Source organism: Crocodylus siamensis, chromosome 6, assembly GCF_052110815.1.
Source record: "Crocodylus siamensis isolate JL-2025a chromosome 6, ASM5211081v1, whole genome shotgun sequence".
Lineage (NCBI taxonomy): Eukaryota > Metazoa > Chordata > Crocodylia > Crocodylidae > Crocodylus > Crocodylus siamensis.
Genome location: NC_143400.1, coordinates 48177505 through 48200932, shown reverse-complemented (window position 1 = coordinate 48200932; position 23428 = coordinate 48177505). Strand labels below are relative to the sequence as shown.

Here is a 23428-nt window from a genome sequence, read left to right as displayed (position 1 = left end):
TTAATTTCACATCTAGATGTGCCCAGTGAGTGTAAAAGCAGATCCTGTCAGTGACATTTTACAGTCAGGAAATTGGATTAGCTAGGGTGAGAAAGGTAATTGGATAGATGGGCAGAAAAGCAGTGGCCTTTCAGTGGCTCTTCATCTGTTCTCACTTAGCTTTAACAAAGAAAGTCTCACTTACCTTTAACAAAGAAACAGCAGGAGAAGTCGCTGCTGCTTCTGCTCCCAGTGATGACGCTGGAAGTGTAGAAGGTAAATCAAGACAGACTTATGAGAGATTCAGGTGATATCACAAAATAGACTCTATCTGTGTAACCCTGAAGGTTCACCACATCACTTCTTAGCAAGTGTGGCAAGGTATAACCAAAGCCAACACATGTATAAGCCTAACCAAACAGTGGCATTGCCTATATCTATTAATTAACTCCATCAAATCTTAAGTAGGAATGAATTCAATGGAGTTTGGAATCACGATGCTTTTGAAAATCTCCTCGGGTGCCTACAATGTATTTGTAGGTACTTATGCACTATGAAGAATGTGCCCCAAACCATTTGGTTATTTTGAAAATACAAACCTCATGGAAGCAGATGTGAAAAGACTGGGTTTTTGGTGAAAACTGGCCTTTAACCTCTCCTTCTCACCTTCCTTTCGTACATTCACAGAGACTTGTACATCATGCGTCATCCTACTTTTCTGAGAATCTCAACAATTGTTTTAACAGAATATTGGATTTATGATGAAATTATTAACATACATTGTTGGCTTTCCACAACTAAGTAAAAAGATATACATAAAAATTGCCTAAAACCCAAACAAACATACACACAAAAAATAAGAACATGGTACTGAGAATTAGAAGTCATAATATCATTTTAAAAAAGTACCAACTATATTACAAAAAAGAAATATGTATAGAAAAAAAGCTAAGTGAAGTTAGCATATAGCCAGCCACCAAAAGTCCTCATGTATGGAAAAGAGAAGGTGAATGACAAGTTTTCTTAATTTTGTAACCTTTTTCACATCCGCAATACTAGCAATAAAACTCTGAAAACTTCCCAGAGCCTACCCCAATCTCTGTCATTTCCCAATGTGACAGGTACCTGAAAGCAAGCCTTAACCTATCTTCATCCAGCTCAGTCTCCTATAAAGCCTTCTGGAACCACCTCAGATGCTTTTGTATCCAAAAGTCGGCACATTTCACTGCTACCTAATACAAGGATTCAGGTGTCAAATTTGCCTTGCCATTGCTAAATGACCTGCCATACTGACCACCCTAGGATTGTTTTCTGTCAAGCTCAAGTGCTGGGACTGTTCTAGCAGTTATATTGAAGAGAATGGTATTAAATCTGGGCGAAAGTCAGAAGTTGCGTAAGAGGAGGAGACTGGTATATTCCTGGTGCTTTCCTTGCTTGCAAAGGGCTTCGAGGTCTCTGGAGGAACTGGGCTATGTGAGCTCTCAGGATTGCAGTGCAGGTCTCCCTAGTGACAGAGATGTGTTTTCAGTCCCAGCCTTGTGGACCTGTACAGGAAAGACCTAGAGAGGCACTACATAGAAGCCCCTGGATGAATGAAATGAGAACCCTGTCTCACTCACATGAATGGCACTCGGAGAAAGTAGGCATTAATGTTCCCCTGGGGATATTTTCCCCTTTCCTCTGCTCTTTCTCTGTCTGCCTACTTGCCTGTGTTTCTGGGGGAAAATAATGACTGGTAATCAAAACCTGAAAGGAAAGTTAGAGGGAGATAGAAGCACTGGCCAAGGTTTATGAGTAAATAGAGGAACTGGAGTTGGAAATGTATGGACCTAGAGATTGTAAGGAGTAAGCTTAGCAGTTTGGTGTCCATGAAACTGGAGGATTCTAGAGTCAGCATGAAAAACACCAGGTGACAGTATAAATTGTGGCCAGGTTAGAGGTCCCTGTGGGATAGAAGGGTAAACACTGACCCATGAATTCTATGAGCTGGGACAAAATGTCTCCTGTCTATTAAGATGCACCCAAAAGCCAAAGTGGTTTGAGCATTGATACGTGACAGCCTGTGAAAATGGGCAAGTGGACAAGAGGGTTAAACTCCCAGACTGAAGCCCAATGTGGGTGATCCAGCTAAGGCCATGTGCTGTGCCAGCTTGTGAATTTTATATTTGGGTCCTTGGAGAAGTTAAAGAACAAGAGATCTATGCAGTTGTTCCTATCAGATAGGTGCTTGGCTGGTCAGGAGTGGGGCCTGGAAGGGGCACAAATGGCATCTTAAGCAACACCCTGGATGGAAACCAGTTCATTATATGCCAGTTGAGCACATGGCATCATTTGCCAACATGTTCAGTTTGTCCTGGATGTGTCAGCAAGAGTGTGCTCTAATCAGAAAACTATCAAGTCATGATGAGTATTTTATGTAGGGAAAGTTTGAATGTCTTTTCATTTGTTTAGTCAACAAAATGTTGAATATGTTATTGGGGAGTACAAAATGGGCTGTATTCGATTCAGAACTGGTCTCACTGATTTGATTCGTTGATTCAAATGACTGTCCCTGATGTGATTTGGCCAAATCTGAATCTGAAGATTCAATGCTGATTTGGAGAATGAGAGATTTGGACATAGATGCAGCTTTAAATGTTTTTTCTACATACCTCGAGGTACCAGGTGCAGCTTGTGAATGCTGTGATGGTGGGGAGGATGGAGTGTCCCAGAGGAGCGTGGCCCCTCCCGCCCCGCGTGCTCAGTGATGAACCCAGGAGTGGAATGGAAGTACTTCTGGTCCACTTCCGGGTCTGCCAGGGAGTAGGTGGGGGCCCCTCCATGCCATCCCAGCTTAGGAATCAGCAGCAGGGGGACCCTAGGTGTGCCCCTCAGACCCAGGAGGAACCCATCGCTGAGCCAGGATGGTGCATGGGGCCGCACCACGCACTCCCCGTCAGACCCATAAGTGGACCAGAAGTGCTTTCGATCCACTTGCAGCTTCACCACCAAGCGTGCGGGGGTCGGGGGGTGGGGCGCACTCCCGTGGGAAGCTCCATCCACCCCAGCATTGCAGTGTTCATGAGCTGCCTGGTACCTTGAGCTACGTAGAACAAACATTTAAATCTGTGTCTATATCTGAATCACTGAATTTTTCCAAATCTCTGCAACTCAATTCAGAGGGTTCCAATCTGATTAGGAGATATTAAAGGGTCTCCTGATTGGAGTCAGATTCAGAGATTCAGAGATTTGGCCACCAAATTGGGCCGAAATGCCACCAAATCGTATCAGTGATCAAAGCTTTGCACAGCCCTAATATGTAACTATGATAGACAACAAAGAGATTGAGAGAGTAAAAGCTAGGATCTGGTGGAGTAGTCAATGACTGAAAGACTCCCTGTTTATGGGCAGGTCCACAATATTTCAGTCATAGAAATCATGACCAGTTCCACCAATCAGATTACTGACTTAGAGCAAATAAATTTAGGGATGGGACAAAGTAGTCAAAGGTTCCTTGATAAGTGCCATGGACCCAGAGAGTGTAAAGAATTAGTTACCATTTGGCAAGCCCTGGAACTGAATGGATTCTAGAATCGGTATGTAATTAATAGGGCTGTGTGAAATTTCACCTGGTGTTACTCTTCAATGGTGTTTCAACTCATTTTGAGCTTGAAACAGTGAAATCTAAACAAAACAAATAGCTTTGAAACAGCCTCAAAACAAAATGAGGGCAACTGAAACATTTTGAAAGTTTCAAAACGTTTCAAGTTTTGAAGAAAGTAAGAAGAAAGAGGGGGAAGAGAAAGTAAGGAGCTGAAAGTAAGGAGAGAGAGGGGGAAGATGGGAAGGACTCCTCTGATATGGACATGTGTAGCTGGCCAGTGACTGTGATCCTCCCCTAAAGTCCCTTCCAGTCTCAGTGCTTTGAGGGAGGGATGGAAAAATAGCTGTGCCTTAGCGCACACACACAGTCAAATGTAACAAGTTTTGCAGTTTGAGGTGCAATTTCCCAGAAGCTCCTGCACCTATCTTCTTGAAACCTGACAGGTTTCATGGCCTCAGCAAAAGCTACCATCCCAGAAGTGGTAGTGGCTTAACACACATGACATGAGATTTGCTTGTCAGCAGCTTGAAGTGCAGTTTCCCAGAAACCCCTACAGCTACCTCCTTGAAACATGGCAGGCTTCATGCGCGCAGAAGGAGGTACCCTTCCTGTTGTTTTAATCCAAATCTGCCAATAAATGACAGGTTTAGGCAGTTTTGTGTCTCCCCAGTATAGTCTATGGGCGAAACGTCGAAACTTGCGTCGAAACGGTGAAACAGTTTTGGTGAAATGAAATGGAAGGTGCTTTAGAAATTAAATGAAACTTGAAACAAAACACTGTCCCATTAAAATGGAAGTCAAAATGAAACAGTGCCATTTTGCACAGCCCTATTAATACTGTGCAGGCTACAATTCACTGAGTGACAGTATGGACCATAGCTGTACTAGAGGTCCCTCAAGGCAAACACAGGGAAAACACTGATCTATGAATAATAGGATCTGGAACAAAATATGTCATGAGTATTACTACACACCCAAGGGAAACTGGTTTAAGCACTGATGTGAGAGAGAGCATTTGAAAATGGGGAAATGGCCAAGAGGGTAAATCCCGAAACTAAAGCCCATGATGAGTAACCCCACTAAGTCCATGTTCCATGATAGTTTGTGCATTTTATACTTGGGTCCTTGGAATTCCAGTTGTCCCTATTGGTTGGGTGCTTGGCTGGTCAGGATTTGACCGTGAGAAAGGGCACACATGGCTTCTAAGGAAACACTCTGCATGGATACCAGTTCATTATGTGCCAACCAGGTAAACATATGTCACCAGCTGCAAACCTGATCAGTTTGTGTTGGATGCATCAGAAGAAGGGTGCTGTAATCCGACTGTGTCATGTGTGAGAATGAGTATTTTATGTGGGGAAAGGTTGAGTGTAGAGGTACACAGATATATCAGTGGCATGTTGGATTGGAAATTAAAAAAGGAAAATCAACATTATCGGCAATCAGCTTTTTTTTGCTGGTGTAGCCAATAATATCATCGATAACTGCTGCATGCATGCACACAGCTGCCATGCACATGGCCAGGAATGCAGCCCAGTAACTTGGAGATCAGTGTCTGGCCGGTATGTCAGTGGGGAGGAAGGGACATGGGGAGAGAAAATTGAGGCCCCCATGGTGAGGGAGGGAGTGGGGCAGGGGCAGATGATGTCCATCAAGGGCATTGAATGCAACCCTGGGAGCAGGACAGAACTGTGGGTGGCTCATTTGGAGGGGGGAGAGGGTGCTCTCTGCCACTGCATGCACCCTCAGGGGAGGCATGGGGGACATATGCCCCCCCTGGATTTGTGCAAAGGGTGAGGGTAGGCTGCCCGCTGTGGGCTTGTGGCCAGGGGCTGTGCTGGGTTCTTCCCAGTGGTGGGCCTGGACCAGTGCTGGGTGTAGAGTGGCTGGGTATAGGGCTGCGAGGGATGGGTATGGGGTGGGCTATAGCCACGCAAAAATTCACCATAGCCATCTCTCCCAGTGTGGCCGCTGCCCTCTGGGCCCCCACCTGCTTTCGCGCAGCACTGGCCCAACCCCACCTCTGGGAAAGGCCAGTGCAGCCCTGGGGCCCAAGCAAGCAGCAGGGAGCCCACCTTTGCCCTGCGCACAAACCCAGAGGGGCACATGTCCCCCATGCCTCCCCAGTGGGTGCACACAGCAGCAGGGATCTCCCTGCGAGCTTCTTACCCCCCAGTCAAATCACCCGCAGCTCGGTGCCACTCTGAAGGATGCATTCATTGCCCTGGCTGGGCAGTGCCTACTCCTGCCTCCACCACAATACCTCCCTCACCGTGGGGGCCTCAATCTGCACCCCATATGCTACTTCACCCTAACAGCCTTAGTGGCCAGACACTGCTCTCCAAGTTTCTGGGCTGCATTCCTGTAAGTCAGCTATTGGATTGGTATTGGCCGATATGGCTGGTTAATAATGGGCCATTGTTATTGGCCAAGGAAATCTTTGTCAGCGCAACCCTGATTGAATGTGTTTTCATTTGTTCAGTGAATAAGATGTTGACTATATAACTCTAAAAGAAACTGAAGCGATTGAGAGAGTTAAAGCTGGTACCTGGAACAATAGTCAACTACTGAAAGCCTCACCATTGATGGGCAGGTCCACAGTGTTTCAGTCATAGGAATCATGACCATTTCCACCAACTGCACTATTAACTTAGACCAACTAAAGTTAGGCATGGGGCAAAATAGTCTAAAGTTATTTGCTAGGTTTACTACCAAATGTAGGTTAAAACGTGTAAATGAGGAGGTCAACAACATTTGTGACTAACCCACAAAACAATGCTGAATTAAGGTGGTGGGAGCCTGTGGTTGGATGGTCACCTTTTGTCTGCATGTTTAATTTGATATTCATAGAATCCTAGAAAAGTAGGGTTGAAAAGGACCTCAGGAGATCACTCAAAGCAGGACAGCCCCAGTTAGATCATCACAGCCAAGGCTTTTCTGGCCAGATCTTAAAAACCTCCAAGGATAGAGGCTTTCTCCCTTCTAGAGAGAAAGTTTTTCCTAATATCCAACCAAAACATCTCTTGCTGAACTTGAGACAATTGCTCCTTGTTTTTAATCCATGACTCCTGAGAACAATCTAGCACCACCCTCTTTGAAACCACTGTCACCTCCACCTCTCCTCAAAATTAATGTGCCCCAGCACCATAACCAGCCCCTGTGTTTGGATGGTCACATTTTTTCCTGGTGTGTTTAATTTGATGTTGTATGCGATCATTCCAAGTTTTGCAAGGCAGATACTGTTTTGAACTCTTCTGTTTGCAATCTGGTGTTAGATAGAAAGGGTGTATAATGGATTAGCATGGCAAAGGAAAAAGCAGGAGTTTGCAGTGATTGCGGTAGCCCAGTTGGGGCAAGACTGGGTCTGTCCTATGCTTTGGCATCAGGAGCTTGACTTCTTGCAAAAACCCAGGAGGCCTTGAGCACAGATGGAAGACCTGGTGGTACCAGAGCAGTTACATGACTAGAGCAGGACAACGGTAATCTCTCCAGGCACTGACAGAAGTGAGAGGAGAAAAAATGGCTTTTTTGCAGCTCCATAACTATGGTCAGGGGGCAGAAGCTTTCCCAAACTTCCCAAAGTTCCTGATCCTCTGTGTGGGGACCCCCCAGGGTCAAGCCCTGACCTCCTACATCCCAATCATGCCTCCAACACTCAGTCTCCTGAATACCACAACCATCAGAGCATTCTTGTAAGGAATGTCTTGGTTAACTGCTTCCAGCACAGGGACACTGGTTAGGAGCAAGACACCACCTAGTAATGTAAGGGACAAGCTTTTAATGTGGTTAAAAACCAAGAAAATAAACATTTTTAAACATTATAAGCATTCAAACCATGTGTGCTGGGCTCTTGCCAGAAATGTACTTGGGTGCCTTGAATGAAACTCATACGCTTTGGAAATGCAGTACAGTACTGGCAAATCCAGGCATAAGAATCCCTGTGATGGTGAAGTGGATGAGCTATGGTGCTAACCTCTTCTAGATGGCAGTACATGATCCAAATGGTCAGTATAGCTGTGGACTTAACCATGCTTAAGCAGTTAGCAACAAATTAGGGGCTGGAGCCTGTCAGGCATTTTGAGATGTCAGATGACAATTTTTATCCACTTCTCAATGGCCTGGGTGCCCTCATGCTGGTGACTTGTCACACAGATAATGGAGCCAGCTCAGCACAAATCTCAAATTTTCTAGCTAATCAAATGTTTCAGGCCAGCTTCCTGAGTGTCTGCTAACATACCCATTCCGGGTGTGGAGAGACAAGGGAAAAGGGGAAGGCATATGTTATGCCCATTGGATTTATCTAGGTGGGAATCTAGGTTTGTGTAGCTGAGACTATTCTATCTCTAGGTGAGAATTTCCATTGCAGACCTAATAGTGCAAATATTACATGGCACCATTGAAAATATCTCAAGGTAACCCAGGGTGCCATGCTATCCTGGCTGAGAATCACTGTCCCAGTGTAAGCAATGTGGCACAGACCATGAACCTCCATCCCCTGGCTTCTATTTGACTGACTTGTGAGTAAGCCACATCTCCCAGAAGGGATCCCAATATGGATTTAAGACTTCCATAGGGGGACAATATATCCCTTCCTCCAGTAGCTCCTTTCAATGGTTGCTTCCCCTCTTTTTTAACAATGTATCTCTTATTTTTAATTGAAATTCATTTGGATTTAATTTACCACTAGTGGCTTTCATTACATCAGTGGTTTTCTATCCTTGTATCATGTATGTTATATTGTATCAATGATAAAACTCCCAATGAATGATTTCTGTGTCTTCATAACATGCGTTGAAACAATTTTATGCAGGCTTCATGAGGCAGGATGAACAGTAGTGTTCATGCATAATGCTAGAACTAGAGATGTTAAATTATTTGGGCATGAGCTATTTTATGTGCAGGATGTACAAAGTACAGCAGTCCTGAGAGGACAGCTCTTGATATTTCATCTCTCAGAAGACTGATACATTGTTGTGTGTGTGTGTGTGTGTGTGTGTGTGTGTGTATTTGATGTGCAACTTGTATCTGAGTCTCAAACCAGAAAAAAATGATAGAAATAGGGCCCTAACTTCCTATGGCATTTCAATACCATGGTTTTTGTCTCTTGTGACTTCCTAAAATTCAAACATCCTGAATCTCTGTCTTTCAGGCAAGCACCAAGTTTCCAACATGAAAATTTCTGGTTTGCTTTAGGATTTTTCTGAATAGCAGTGACATCCAGTGACCATCTGAAGTGCCCATCATTTGCCTTGTCCAACAACACGACTCTTCAAAGAGCTTTTTGTACTTTTATAGGGGTAGAAATCAAACCTAGTTTCACTGAGCTGCTCTTGCAAAGGAACAAACTATAGTTAAATCTTGGCAATGTCTTCCATGGCAGCAGGAAATTGCACACCTATTACTAACTTCATCCTGGTTGGATTCAGCAAACACTAGAGCTGCAGCTCCTCCTCATCTTCATCCTTCAATCTTTGCCTGAAGGAAGAGAATAGATTCCTGGGACACTTGTTTCACTCCCAACTCCTCAGCCCCGATTTGTTACAGTCTGTACCCCTGCTTTTCTATCCAGTTTGAATCCCTGAATATCTATTAATTGATACACTCTATTACTATGGTGCCATCCTAAGTCATAAGAAGGAGTGGGGAATAGGAGATCCTGCCCATCGTGGACATTTCCGGGACTCAAGGAAGTTGATGTCAGAGTCCTGTGGGTGTCTGTCCCTCTGAGGGGCATCTTCGCCCTTCTCACAGTCCATTCCCTACACTGCTTTCCTCAAGCCAACCCTTTGTAGGTGCTGGATTCCTTCTTATCCTAAGCTCAGCTTTGAAAAGAGCGGACCATTGCAGCCTGAACAGATCCAAACTGCGGGAATTCCTCAATAAAGATTTCTTCATTTTCTTCCTACTGATGTCTCTTCTCCTTTTACAGTTTTCTTTGATTTAAATCTTGCTGTTTAATAGTTATAATAGAAATACACACAATGCCTTCCTCCTCCAGATGGATCCAGAGGGGACGGAGCACCATGGTCACATCTCCCTTTGGCTGTGTGTGGCATGCACAGAGAGCGTCTGGAGCTCACCAGCAAGTTAGCAGCTCTTGCTGGGAGCTCATGCAGGTACACAATCATGCTGGAAGCACCAGTGGCCAGATGTCCCAGCTGTGCCAATGTGTAGTAGCTGACCAGCTTCCCTGTTTGCTTCTGGGCTCAGTTTTCTTCTGGGCTCAGTTTTCCTAAGTCCTGAACAAAGGACAATGCTTGTTTGCCAGCCCCAGTTACATTCCACTGAGAACTGAGCAACTCCCTCCAATGGGGAATCCTGAAAATACCAGCTGAAGAATTAAAATGCTCTTTGTTTGCGTAACAAAGTCCTATTGGAGTAAATGGTAAAACTGCAGCTGACTGCAAGGATGAATACTTGTGCTAATCCTTTCGTAAGCCCTTTTTCAAATGACAGGGTTTTTAGATGTGGAGTCAGCCACTAAAGGAGATGGTCATGCATACACATCAGCAGGGAAGGGGAAATACAATTAGATTCTAGAATCTAGATCAGCATTGTCTTGTGATGCTTTCAGGTGTGATATGTGTGCTTAGAAAGCAAGTGTTACTTAAGACTCAAGGCAGTCTCGATCCACAGTTTGGGGTGAGAAGCACTTAAAAAAATAAAAGGAATTAAAATTTGAAAGAAAAAATTACAATTAAAATGTTATTACTTACTGTAATAAAACATTTATACATTTAATTACACATTTAATTATTAGGAGAGGCCTAAAAATGTAAGTAGATATTAATATAGAGGGAGAGTTGGGCGCTAATGAAAATTGAGAGAGATGGACAAATGCATGCAAATATTTATTAATTATTTCTCACTTGATTGTTCTGAGGTGTAGTTTAGCTCTGTATTCACAGAGAAGAGCCTTACTTTGAAGCCATTATCCCTCTTACAGTCTTCCTCAAAGCGCCTTTTACATCCTTGTTCCTGAGGCTGTAGATGAAGGGATTCAACATGGGGATGACAAGGGTATAAAACACAGACACCACCTTGCTCCGATGTGGGGAAGACTGAGAACCTGGCTGGGCATACATAAAGGAAACAGTCCCAAAAAACAAAGCCACAGCCACCATGTGGGAGGAGCAGGTGGAAAAGGTCTTGAGCCTGCCCTTGGCAGAGTAAATCCTGAGAATAGCATAGATGATGTAGGCGTAGGAGATGAGGATGATTCCGGAGGTGATCACTATGATGAGGCCAGATAAAACAAACATTAGCAGTACATTGATGTGCTTATCAGTGCAGGACAGGCTTAGCAAGGGGAGAATATCACAGAAGAAATGGTTGATCTCTTTAGGCCCACAGTAGCTTAGTGCAAAGGTGAAGCTGGTTTGCATAATAGAACTGGTGCCAGCACCGATATAGGAGCCCACAATGAGCTGAACGCAGACCCTTTTGGACATGGTGACAGGATAGAGGAGTGGGTTGCAGATGGCTACGTATCGATCATATGCCATTGCTGCCAGGATGAACGTTTCTGTGCTGCCAAAGAGAGCAAAAAAGAACAACTGAGCAGCACATCCATAGTAGGAAATGGTTTGCCCGCCTTGCAGGAAGGTGGCCATGGCTTTGGGGGCAATGGTTGAGGAGTAGCAGAGGTCTAAGAGAGACAGGTTCATGAGGAAGAAATACATGGGGGTGTGAAGGCGAGGGTCGATTCGAATGATGAGAACCATGATAATATTTCCTAGCACGGTTGTCATGTAAATCACAAAGAACACCACAAAGGGCAGGACCTGAGTTCCAGGATCACTTCCGAATCCCACCAGGATGAATTCTGTCACCTCTGTGTGGTTCTGCTCTCTCACAGATGCCATAGCTCAGCTCTCCTGTGCGGGAAAAAATAGGGTAAGGACAATGGACAAAGCAAAGTGATGAAAGAAACTGCAGATTACTTAATGTGCTGTTGGAACTGATTCTCAGGAGGTAAAGTGTAAGAAAGCAAAGGGCATTGTGACACAACCTTTAGAAATTTACTTAAATGTAGACTTTACCACAATGCTTTTGAAATTCTGAGTTTTCCATTTCATTTCTCCGTATAATAAGAATTGGCAGAAGTGCCTTTGGGATTATATTAGAAAAAGCTTGTAGTATCTCTTGTCATTCTCAGGTTTCCTTTTGGAATGAAATATTATTCAGCCTTGTTCTGTTTGGTGGAATGTGACTTCCCATCTTTACATGCATATATCTCAAAATGAGAGGCTGCAATTTGGGGATGTTGTGTGACTGTTTTTGTGCTCTAAACCCAGTAACTTTTCATTGAAGTAGAGCATATTTCTTTCTATGGATGCCAGGATGAACAAGTACTGAACAAATACTCAAAAGGATGAGTCTGCAGGTTCAAAGGATGCCATCTGAACAAGTGTGGTGCGTGCACCATAACCAGACAGTGGGTTACATCCTCTAATTACCTCCATGGAATCTCAGCTCAGTATGAGAGAAATCAATGCAGGCTGGAACCAAGACGATTTTGAACATCTGCCTGAGTGCCTATGTATACCTACCTGGGTACTTGTGCTTAGAAAAGTCTGCCCCAAATTCTTTTGGTGCCCCTGAAAATACCAATCTCTTGTAAGCAGAGGGGAAAGGACTGGTTTGTCAGAAAAGACTGGCCCATTAAGCTCACCTTCCCACCTTCTTTCCTTATATTCATGGAGAAATGCACAGTGTGCCTCGATGTTCTGTGTTGAGCAATTGCATCATTTTTTTCCAATGGAATACTGGGATAAGATGACAGCAGTATTATCACATGCATTGATGGCTCTCCAATGCTAGGAAAATAGATACATGCATTAATTAATCCGTAATTCCCCCCCCAAAAAACCCCTAAATAAAGAACCTCGTCCTCAGGAATAGCAGTAGTGGGGGTGGAGCGAGGGCTTAATTATATATTTTTTTGGCTGAGAAATCATTGTTTTTCAGTTAAAAGTAAGAATTTTCAGTAAAAAAAGAAATCAACCAAATACGTAGCCTTCTGTATTCCTGAAACATAACTACACAAAAAAATAGCAAGGCTCAGTTAGCATACACATACTCATCAAACGCCTTCCTGTATGGAAAAGAGAAGGTGAATGACATGTCTTCTGTATTTTGTCACTTTTCCCTCTTCCACAGCACTATCAGTAGCACACTGAAAAGCTTCCCAGTGCCTTCTCTTCCCCATCTGACAGGAAAACTGACCCCAGCGTCATTCAGCTCAATCTCATGCAACGCCTTCTGGAACCAGTCAGCTGCTCTAAGAGTATTCAAAGGTTGGCACATTTCACTGCCACCGAATCCAAGGATTTGAGTAGTAAATAGACCTTAACATTGCTAAAAACCTGGGCTCTTTAGTGCCCTAGAATCTTTTCTGTCAAGCTCAAGTGCTGGGACTGGTATCACAGTTTTATTGAAGGGAATGGTATTAAATGTGGCTGAAAGGTAGAAGTTGTGCAACAGGAGGAGACTGGTTCTTCCCTCCCTTGCAAAGGGCCTTGAGGTCCCTGGAGGAAAGGTACTCCATGAGCACTGAGGACTACGCTGAGGCACTCCCTGATGACAGAAGTGTGTTTTCAGCCTCAGCCCTATGGACCAGTCCAGGAGAGACCTAGAGAGGCACTAGATTGAAGTCCCTGGATGAATGCAATGAAAACTTATCTCATTCATAGGAACAACAGTCAGACAAAGCTGGCATTAAGGTCCCTGTGGTGATATTATTCTCTCTCCTTGCCACTTTTTCTCTGTGCCTACCTGCCTGTGTTTCAGGTGCTGCCTGACCTTGAGGCTGTGAGCTTTTTGGGAAATGGATTGGAGAAGAAAGTAGGACGTTAGATTTGACCTTTGTAGGTCATAGCTTAAAGCCCCAACTCCTCAGGGCCTGGCTCACAACCAGGCAGCTCTGTCACTGTGCACATCCTGAGGCAGCTCCCAGATCTTGCCCAAACTACAGACAAGCAGATACGTCTCACCCCAAGACTGAGAGCAAAGCCTGTGTTTCCCCAGAAAGATGCTGCTGGAGGAGAGAATGCAGGGGACAGTGGGGAACTGGCCAAAGAAAACCGAGGTAGTGGAGGAGGAAAGGCATCTGGAGAGTGGGCAATGGGAGGAAGGAGCAGATGTGGTGGCTGGAGAGGAAAGGAAGGAGAGAGGACTGGCTAATGGGCATTTTGTGAGTGGTAAGGAAAGGAGACCTGAGGCTGATCCCTGACTCTCCCCTTGGTGCCCCCTTGCCACAGTCCTCAGTAATCTTTTTGCTCACTCACCACCCATTGCCTGTTACAGCTCTGGCAGTAGCTAAGACCAATCGCTTAGAAGTATGTTCCCCACCTTTAGTGGGTGTGCACACACAGCTGGACCTCCAGGCAGATTGGCTTTAGCCCCATGTAAGATGAGGAAATCCCACAGCCTAAAGTGGCCAGGGGCCAGACTAGAAGTAATAGTAGTATATTCCTCTGAACTTTACAAAGTCCTTTGAAACCCTGGGTGAAAATACTGACTGGTAGTCAAAACTTGAAAGGAAGGTTGGAGAGTGATAGCACTGGCCAAGGTTTTGGAGCAGTTAATACAGACACTGGAGTTTGAAGAGCACGGACCTAGAGATTGTAAGGAATAAGCTAAACAATGCAGCAGTCCATGCAACTGAAGGTTTCTAGAGTCAGCATGCGATTAATACTGTTCAAGCTAAACTTCATCAAGTGACAGTAAGAACTCTGGCTGTAGGGGGAAAAGGGAAAATACTGACCTAAGAGATGTAGAACTGGGACAAAATATGTAATGGGTATTAGAATGCACCCAAGTCAAAGTGTTTTAAGTCTTGATGTGAGACAGAACGTGTGAGAATGGGAAAGTGGACACGGGGTTAAAGCCCCAGAGCTAAGGCCAGGGTGGGTAACTTAGCTAGATCCATATCCCATGAGAGCTTGTGAATTTTGTGCTTGTGTCACGTGGGAACATAAAGAACCAGGAATGAATCCCATTGTTCCTATTGGATAGGTGCTTGGATGGTCAGTCTGAGACCCTGAGAAAGGGCACTAATAACTTCTTAAGCAACACCCTGCATGCAAACCAGCTCCTTATGTGGCAATTGAGCACATGGCACTATTTTCCAACTTGCTCAGCTTGTACTGGATGCATAAGCAGGAATGTGCCTTAATTGGAAGGTGCCATGTGTCACAATGAGTATAAAGGGAAAGGTTGAATGTGTTTTCATTTGTTCAGTCAACAAGATGAGGATTATGTAACTGTGAAACAAACTAAAGAGCTGAAGAGAGTAAAAACTAGTGGTGTAAAAACTGCCACCTGGTGCAGTAGTCAACCACTGAAAACCTCACCATTGATGGGCAGGTCCACAAGTTTTAATTCAAGAATGATGACCATTACCACCCCTTGCCCTATTAGCTTAGAGCAAATAAAGTTAGGCACGGGTCCAGATAGTCCAAAGTCACTTGCTAAATTTAGCACCAAATGTAGGTTAATGACATACTGCGCTAATGATGAAAACCATTGTGAGTCGAGTGTAAAACATGTAAATAAAGAGGTCAAAGAAATTTGTTACTAAATCACAGAACAATGCTGAATGCAGGTCAAGGGAGCATATGTTTGGATGGTCACCTTTTGTCTTCATGATGGTGATTGAGTCATAGAAACCTAGAAAATCAGAGTTGGAAGGGACCTCAGGATGACGCATCTAGTTCAACCCCCTGTTCAAAGCAGGATCATTCCCCACTAGACCATCTCACACATGGCTTATTCTGTGCAGCTCTTAAAAAACCTCAAAGGATGAAGAGTCCAGCATCCCTCTATGGTACCCATTCCAGTGCTTCACTGTTTTCCAAGTGAGACCGTTTTTCCTAATGTCCAGCTTAACTTCCCTTGCTGTAACTTGAGACCATTGTTCCATGTTCTGTCATCCACCATCACTGAGAACCATTCAGTTCCACAATCTTCTGTAATGGCCTTCAGGCAGTTGAAGGCTGCTATTTAATCCCTTCTCAGTCTTTTCTTCTCCAGACTAAATAAGCCCAGTTCCCTCAGCTTCTCCTCAGATGTCATGTGCTGCAACCCTCTAACCTTTCCATTGCCCTCTATGGACTCTTTCCAATTTCTCCACTGCCTTTGTCTATTGTGGGGCCAGAAATTAGACACCTCCAGGTGTGGCCCCATCAGTGCCAAATAGAGAGGAAAAATCACTTGCCTTGATTTAGTGGCAATGCTCCTACTAAAGAAGCCCAGTCTTACATTAGCCTTCTTTGAAAGAAAGGTTCATCGTTATTTATCACTCATATTTATCTTATTGTCCACTGTAACCCCCAAAGCCTTTTCTGCAGAGCCATTTTCTGCAGCCATTAAGGCCCCAGCATGGGATTGTTTCATCCCAAATCCAGTACTTTGCACTTGCCCTTATTAAACCTCATGAGAATTTTTTCGTTCAATCCTCCCATTTCTGGAGGTCTCTCTGAATCCCAACCCTATCCTCCAGTGTATCTGCTACCCCCAGCTTGGTGTCATCTGCAGACTTGCTGAGGGTTCAATCTATATCATCTTCCAGGTTGTTGATGAAGATAATAAAATAGACCAGACAGAGGACAAACCCCCAGGGCATTCCAGTTGATACAACCTGCCAAGTAGACATTTAACCATTGATTATTCCCTTTTCAGCCTGATAGAATCATAGAACATGAGGGTTGGAAAGCATGTCAGGAGGCCATCTTATCTAACCCCCTGACAAAGCAGGATCATTCCCAACTAGATCATCCCAGCAAGGGCTTTATCTAGCTAGACCTTAAGGATGGAGATGCCACCACTTCTCTAGATAACCAATTCCAGTGCTTCCCCACCCTCCTAGTGAGAGCATTTTTCCTAGTATTTCCTAGTATCCAACCTGAACCTCCCTTGCTGCAACTTGAGACCATTGCTTTTTGTTCTGTCATCTGCCACCACTGAGAAGCATCCAGCTCCATCCTCTCTGGATCACCCTTCAGGATGTTAAAGGCTGCTATCAGATCTCTCATCAGTCTTCTCTTAATGCTAAATACAGTGCTGTAACAAGGCAGGGGCAAGTGGGGCAACTGCCCCAGGTGCCAAAGCAAAGGTTGCTAACAGGCCCTTCCCAGCTGGGGCAGGACATGGGACAGAGCCATGAGCTGCTCATTTGGGGGTGGGCGGGGTGCCAGGATTGGGGGGGAAGGGAGTCTCCTGCTCCTGCATGCACTCCCAGGCAAGCATGGTGGACACGTGCCCCCAGATCTGTGTGCAGGGTAACGGTGGGCTGCCACTGCAGGGTTGCCCGGGTGCCAAACCTCTTTGCTATGGTAGAGACTACATAAGCCCAGTTCCCACAGCCTCTCCTCAGAAGTCACATACCACAGCCCCCTAACCATTTCTGTTGCCCTCTGGTGGGCTGTTTTCAACTAGTCCACCTCCTTTCTATAATAGGAGGCCCCAAACTAGACACAGTACGACAGATGTGGCCTGCCTGCTGACTAGCTCCACAATGAAGCACACTTATGCCCCAGCCAGCCCCTCTGCAACACATTGACACAGGTTGGAGCATCCCTGAGATGGAAAGCTGGAAGTGTAGAAGGTAAATCAACACAGACTTATGAAAGATTCAGGTGATATCACAAAATAGACTTTATCTGTGTAACCCTTCTGCTGAGTACCTGTCAGCAGCACCAAGGGCCAGGTTTAAGTTCGGGGATACTAAATGTATTTTACATTGGCTTGAGTCCCCACCCAGTCTACCTGGGAAATACTAGATAGAACACTAGGGTGTCCTATAAAACCAACTGCACTTCCCTTGTAAGCAGTGTAAACACAAAAACTCAATTTATTACAAAGCATAAAGAAAAATGTAAACACTAACTATAATTTTAAAACACTACAAAGTACAAAAAAGTCTCTAAGTGGCACCCTCTTTGTGTGTGGGGGGGTCTTTACTCATGCCCGGGCAGTCTGGGATTTGGGACTCCCCAGAGGGTAGTTTCATGGGCCTTCACTCCTACACCTGCCCTTTGGTAATGTACTGGAAAGGGAGGCCCACACCAAAGAGTCCAATGAGCTACTCTGTGCGTCCACTGTGCCACAAGGAGGTCCTAGACAGCGTAGGTCCTTCTGCGTTGCAAAGGGTCCCAGGTTGCTCCCTGTGAAACTGTAGCACTGATCCTCACTTCCACAAGATAGATTTGAGGGGTGAACTCCATTTTTCATCAGCATACAGCACCCCAAAGTTTTTAGTCATAATCCAAGACCTGCTGGGTCAGGGAACTGCAGGGGAACTCAATAAAAACCAGCCAAACAGCAAAAGAGCCTGGCCAGCAACCAGCACCAACCATGCTGCATTGGTTGGGACACAGAGTCACAAGAACAACCTGTGCCAGGCCCAAAATGTGTCAGGCCCAGCCATACAGCAAACAAATGTACAGCGGGGCTCAGCAATACAGATATTTTGAGACACAAGTTCTTTTAAAACAGTAAAAGGCGGACTCAGGCCTGTCTTGCACCCAGGCCTGACCGTACAATGAAAGAGTGCCAGGCCTACTTGGCTGTGGCTTGAACATGTAACCTGAGCCACACTGTTAGGTTAAGACCGAAAACCTAGGAATCAACAAAACTGGGGGATGGGCCTATCTCGGCTTGGGCCTGAACTAGCAGTCGTGCCCAACCACAGTACTTGGTTGGGCCATAAACTGCAAAAGGGACAAAAGAAGGCCCAGGCCTATTTCACTAGGTCTGGACTGGGCAAGCAAAAGCTAACCAGGCCTATACACTACTTAGGTCTGAATAAGCAACAAAAACTGACAAGGCTTTACCCTGGCCCAAGCCTGCCAGTCAATGTATGGCTGGGGTGCAGCCCCACCCCAGTGGGCTGAAATGCAGCAGCTGTAAAACAACAAAAAGGGCCCAGGCTTCTGGCTGCAGCCTGGACATGCAGTCTCAGCTATACCACCATGCTGAGACACTACAATCCCCAACACAGTGCCTACCAGGACTCTGTTTCCTGGTCAGTCTCTGTTAGGGAATGATACTCTCGTGTCATCATCCCACTCAAGGCCTGCATGGCTTGGTAGCTGCCAGGACCCCAGTCTTGGGCAGCCTGAACTGTGGAAGGATACACTCATGGTATCCTCCCCCTTGAGGCCTGTGTGGCCAAAGCAGCTAGCAAGACATATGATGGCATTCAAAGACACACCTATGCTGAACCCAAAAATGTTGCAACAGCGAGTAAAACATGCCAGGCCCTCAGCCCTTGCCCAGAGCATGCCAGCAAAACTGCCAGGCTTCAACCTTGGCCAGTCTGATGCAGGGATTGATGCCCTCCACACAGCATCATCCCACTCAGAACCCAGAAGACAAAAGAGGAAAGGAGAGGGAGAGAACAGGGGTTTCAGGCCCTGAGACAGACTTTCCCTACCTCTGCCTGGACTTTCCCTTCACTTAAGTTCAGTTTGCTTCATCAGTGAAGAATGGGGGGAGACCCTACCCCATAGGAAGCAGGCCCCTATGGCTCCCAAATGAGTGCTGAGGCTTCAGTAGCCCCAGGAGGAAGAAAGAGAGACCAGACCAGGTGGCCTCAACCTTCAATAACTTTTCTAACCTCATCACAAGGCCCCAAGTCAAAAAGCAGCCTCATTGGAATGCTGCAACAGGCAACTCTCGCTTATCAGGCTACTGATTGGATGCTGATTGGGAACTATTGTATACAGCTAGTTTCTCTGTAGAAATCTCTTGGGGCCAGAGCCTCTTCTCTCAGGTACGTTAGTGTGAGCCTAGTCCACACTCCTCAAGTATTTTGAGTCAATTTAGTTTTTCCCCATTGCTCCAGATATAAGCAAGAGGCCTGGTTTCTGATTTAGGTGAAAGCATGTTGTATTTTTAAAAAACCTGAAAGGTTCCAATGATGTTTGTTGACATAAACCAGTCGGGGACCATGGAGGGGACCATGGGGGACCCCTGCCAGGCCCCATCCCCTGCCTGCTCCCCAGCCTCCACTCCCCTAGCTGCTCCCCCAGCCCCACCCCCCATGGCTGCCCTGCCTGCCCCAGCTGACAGTGCTTTAAAAAAAAGCTTTTAAAAAAAGCCCCAACTCACTGGGTGCTGCCTAGGAAAGATAATTAAAAAAATATGGGGTAATAAAACATTTATTCCTATAATGATGGTTTATACCTATAATCCTTGTTCCTGAGCATTATTTAGGGGCGCTCTAAAAAAGGCAGCTAGATATGAATATGAATATAAAGGGAAAATGGTTGTGAATGAAAATAATGTAGAGACAAACAGATGAACAGAAGCATGCAAATCCGTCTTAGTAATGTCTGATTTGGTTGCTCTGAAGTGTAGTTTAGTTCTACATTCATAGAAGAGGCTTATTTTAAATAACTAGCCAATTGCCCACCAAGAATGAGGGGGGAGGAGGTGTCGGAGCGCCGCCACCCACTGCCCTGCGCTGCTCTTCCTCCGGCCCTGTGTGCCCCCGGTCTGGCTCCATGAGCTCCCCCCTGCCACTCCACCTCATCCCAGGGACGGGGAGGAGGGCAAGCTTGCCCCACAATCCCCCCATCCCCACTGGCCAGCACCTCATGTTGCCACCGCCTCCAGTCCCACTGTCCTTGTTCCCCTGCTCCAGCCTTACTTGGGGACAGCGGGGATAGCACCGCCATGACAGCAGGGACTGAGGGGCCACGCCGCCGCCTCCTGTCTGGAACAGTGTTGGTGCACTCTAATTGGTTGTTTCAGAAAACCAATCAGAGTGCGAAAAAAGTGTTATGGACAGACAGAAGGACAGATTAATGCTTTTCTAACATTAGAATTTTCCTACCTATGATTCTCTTCAAAGCATCTTTTACATCCTTGTTCCTGAGGCTGTAGATGAAGGGATTCAGCATGGGAGTAACAAGGGTATAAAACACAGACACCACCTTGCTCCGATGTGGGGAAGACTGAGAACCCGGCTGGGCATACATAAAGGAAGCAGTCCCAAAAAACAAAGCCACAGCCACCATGTGGGAGGAGCAGGTGGATAAGGTCTTGAGCCTGCCCTTGGCAGAGCGAATCCTGAGAATGGCATAGATGATGTAGGCATAGGAGATGAGGATGATTCCTGAGGTGCTCACTATGAGGAGGCCAGATAAAACAAACATTACCAGTTCATTGATGTGCATATCTGTGCAGGACAGGCTTAGCAAGGGGGGAACGTCACAGAAAAAATGGTTGATTTCTTTAGCTCCACAGTAGCTCAATGCAAATGTGAAGCTTGTTTGCACTATAGAATTGGTGCCACCACCGATATAGGAGCCCACGATGAGCTGAACGCAGACCCTTTTGGACATGGTGACAGGATAGAGGAGTGGGTTGCAGATGGCTATGTAGCGATCATATGCCATTGCTGCCAGGATAAAGGCCTCTGTGGTGATAAAGAGAGCAAAGAAGAACAACTGAGCAGCACATCCATAGTAGGAAATGGTTTTGCTGCCTTGTAGGAAGGTGGCCATGGCTTTGGGGGCAATGGTTGAGGAGTAGCAGAGGTCTAAGAGAGACAGGTTCATGAGGAAGAAATACATGGGGGTGTGAAGGTGAGGGTCGATTCGAATCATGAGAACCATCATGGTGTTCCCTAGCACAGTTGCCATGTAAATCACAAGGAACACCACAAAGGGCAACACCTGAGTGCCAGCACCACTCCAGAATCCCAGCAGGATGAATTCTGTCACGGCCGTGTGGTTGTCCTCTCCCATAGACTCCATAGCTCGTCCCTCCTTGGGGGTGGAAATGGTATAAGGATGAAGGAAATAGCAAAGTGGTAAAACAGATTGCAGAATGCTTAAAGTGCCTTTGGGGATGATTTTTACTGAGGGAAAACACAAGAAACCACGGGGCATTGTGACAAAGCCATTAGTAACATACTTAAACATAGATTTAATAAATCTACAGCAATGCTTTTGACATTCTGACTTTTCTACAATGAAGCTATTTCTCCATACAACTTCTCCATATAATAACAATTGGCAAAAATGCCCTAGGAATAATATTAGCACAATCTTCTAGTGTCTCCTATCATTCACAGGTCTCCTTTTGGAATGAAGTGTTACACAGCCTTGTCATGTTTGGTTGAATGTGACTCCCAGTCTATATATGCATATATCTTAATCTGAAAGGCTACAACATGGGGTTGCTGTTGGACTGTTTTTGTGCTCCAGACCCAATAATGTTTCCTTGAACTAGACCCTGTTACTCTCTATGGATGCCAGGATGAACAAACACTGAACAAATAATCAAAAGGATGAGCCTGAAGGTTCACCATATCACTTCTTAGCATGTTTGGCAAAGGTATAACCAAAGCCAACACATGTATAAGCCTAACCAAACAGTGGCATTGCCTATATCTACTAATTAACTCCATCAAATCTCAGGTAGGAATGAATTCAATGGAGTTTAGAATCAAGATGCTTTTGAATGTCTCCCCGGGTGCCTACCTCTTTTGAAGGTACTTATGCACTATGAAGAATGTGCCCCAAACCATTTGGTGACTCTAAAAATACAAACCTCCTAGAAGCAGATGTGAAATGACTGTGTTTTTGGTGACAACTGGCCTATTAAGCTCTCCTTCTCACCTTCCTTTCGTACATTCACAGAGACTTGTACAAAATGCCTCAGCCTACTTCTCTGAGAATCTCATCAATTGTTTTAACAGGATATTGGATTTATGATGGAATTATTAACATACAGTGTTGGCTTTCCACAACTAAGTAAAAAGATTTACATAAAAATTGCCTAAAACCCAAACAAACATAAACAAAAGAAATAAGAACATGGTACTGAGAATTAGAAGTAATAATATCATTTAAAAATAGTACCACCTGTATTACAAAAAAGAAATATATTTATAGACAAAGCTAAAAGAGAAGGCGAATGACAAGTTTTATGTGTTTTGTCACGTTTTTCACATCCGCAATACTAGCAATAAAACTCTGAAAACTTCCCAGAGCCTTTCCCAATCTCTGTCATTTCCCAATGTGACAGGTACCTGAAAGCAAGCCTTAACCTATCTTCATCCAGCTCAGTCTCCTATAAAGCCTTCTGGAACCACCTCAGATGTTTTTGTATCCAAAAGTCGGCACATTTCACTGCCACCTAATACAAGGATTCAGGTATCAAATTTGCTTTGCCATTGCTAAATGACCTGCCTAAGATTGTTTTCTGTCAAGCTCAAGTGCTGGGACAGTTCTAGCAGTTATATTGAAGAGAATGGTATTAAATTTGGTGAAAAGGCAGCAGCTGTGTAAGAGGGGGGGGACTTGTATTTTCCTGGTGCTTTCCTTGCTCGCAAAGGGCTTTGAGGTCTCTGGAGGAACTGGGCTATGTGAGCTCTCAGGATTGCAGTGCAGGTCTCCCTAGTGACAGAGATGTGTTTTCAGTCCCAGCCTTGTGGACCTGTACAGGACAGACCTAGAGAGGCACTAGATAGAAGCCCCTGGATGACTGAAATGAGAACATTGTCTCACTCACATGAATGGCACTCGGAGAAAGTAGGCATTAATGTTCCCCTGGGGATATTTTCCCCTTTCCTCTGCTCTTTCTCTGTCTGCCTACTTGCCTGTGTTTCTGGGTGAAAATAATGACTGGTAATCAAAACCTGAAAGGAAAGTTAGAGGGAGATAGTAGCACTGGCCAAGGTTTACGAGTAAATAGTAGAGGAACTGGAGTTGGAAGTGTATGGACCTAGAGATTGTAAGGAATAAGCTTAGTGGTTTGGTAGTCCATGAAGCTGAAGGATTCTAGAGTCAGCATATAATTAATAATATTGTGGCTGAAAAGCATCAGGTGACAGTATAAATTGTGGCC

The 23428-nt window shown here is 45.1% G+C and overlaps 2 protein-coding genes across 2 annotated transcripts; both read right to left on the bottom strand.

Annotated features, from left to right (window-relative positions):
• Positions 1–10479: 10479 nt before the first annotated feature.
• LOC149862723 (olfactory receptor OR9H1-like) lies at positions 10480–11427 on the bottom strand. The gene has a single exon (XM_090054079.1). The coding sequence runs from the start codon at positions 11425–11427 to the stop codon at positions 10480–10482; it is 948 nt and encodes a 315-aa protein (XP_089910205.1).
• An 8946-nt stretch (positions 11428–20373) lies between these two features.
• LOC149862722 (olfactory receptor OR9H1-like) lies at positions 20374–21330 on the bottom strand. Its single transcript, XM_090054078.1, has one exon. It carries the CDS (start codon positions 21328–21330, stop codon positions 20374–20376), a length of 957 nt encoding a protein of 318 aa, XP_089910204.1.
• Positions 21331–23428: the final 2098 nt, after the last annotated feature.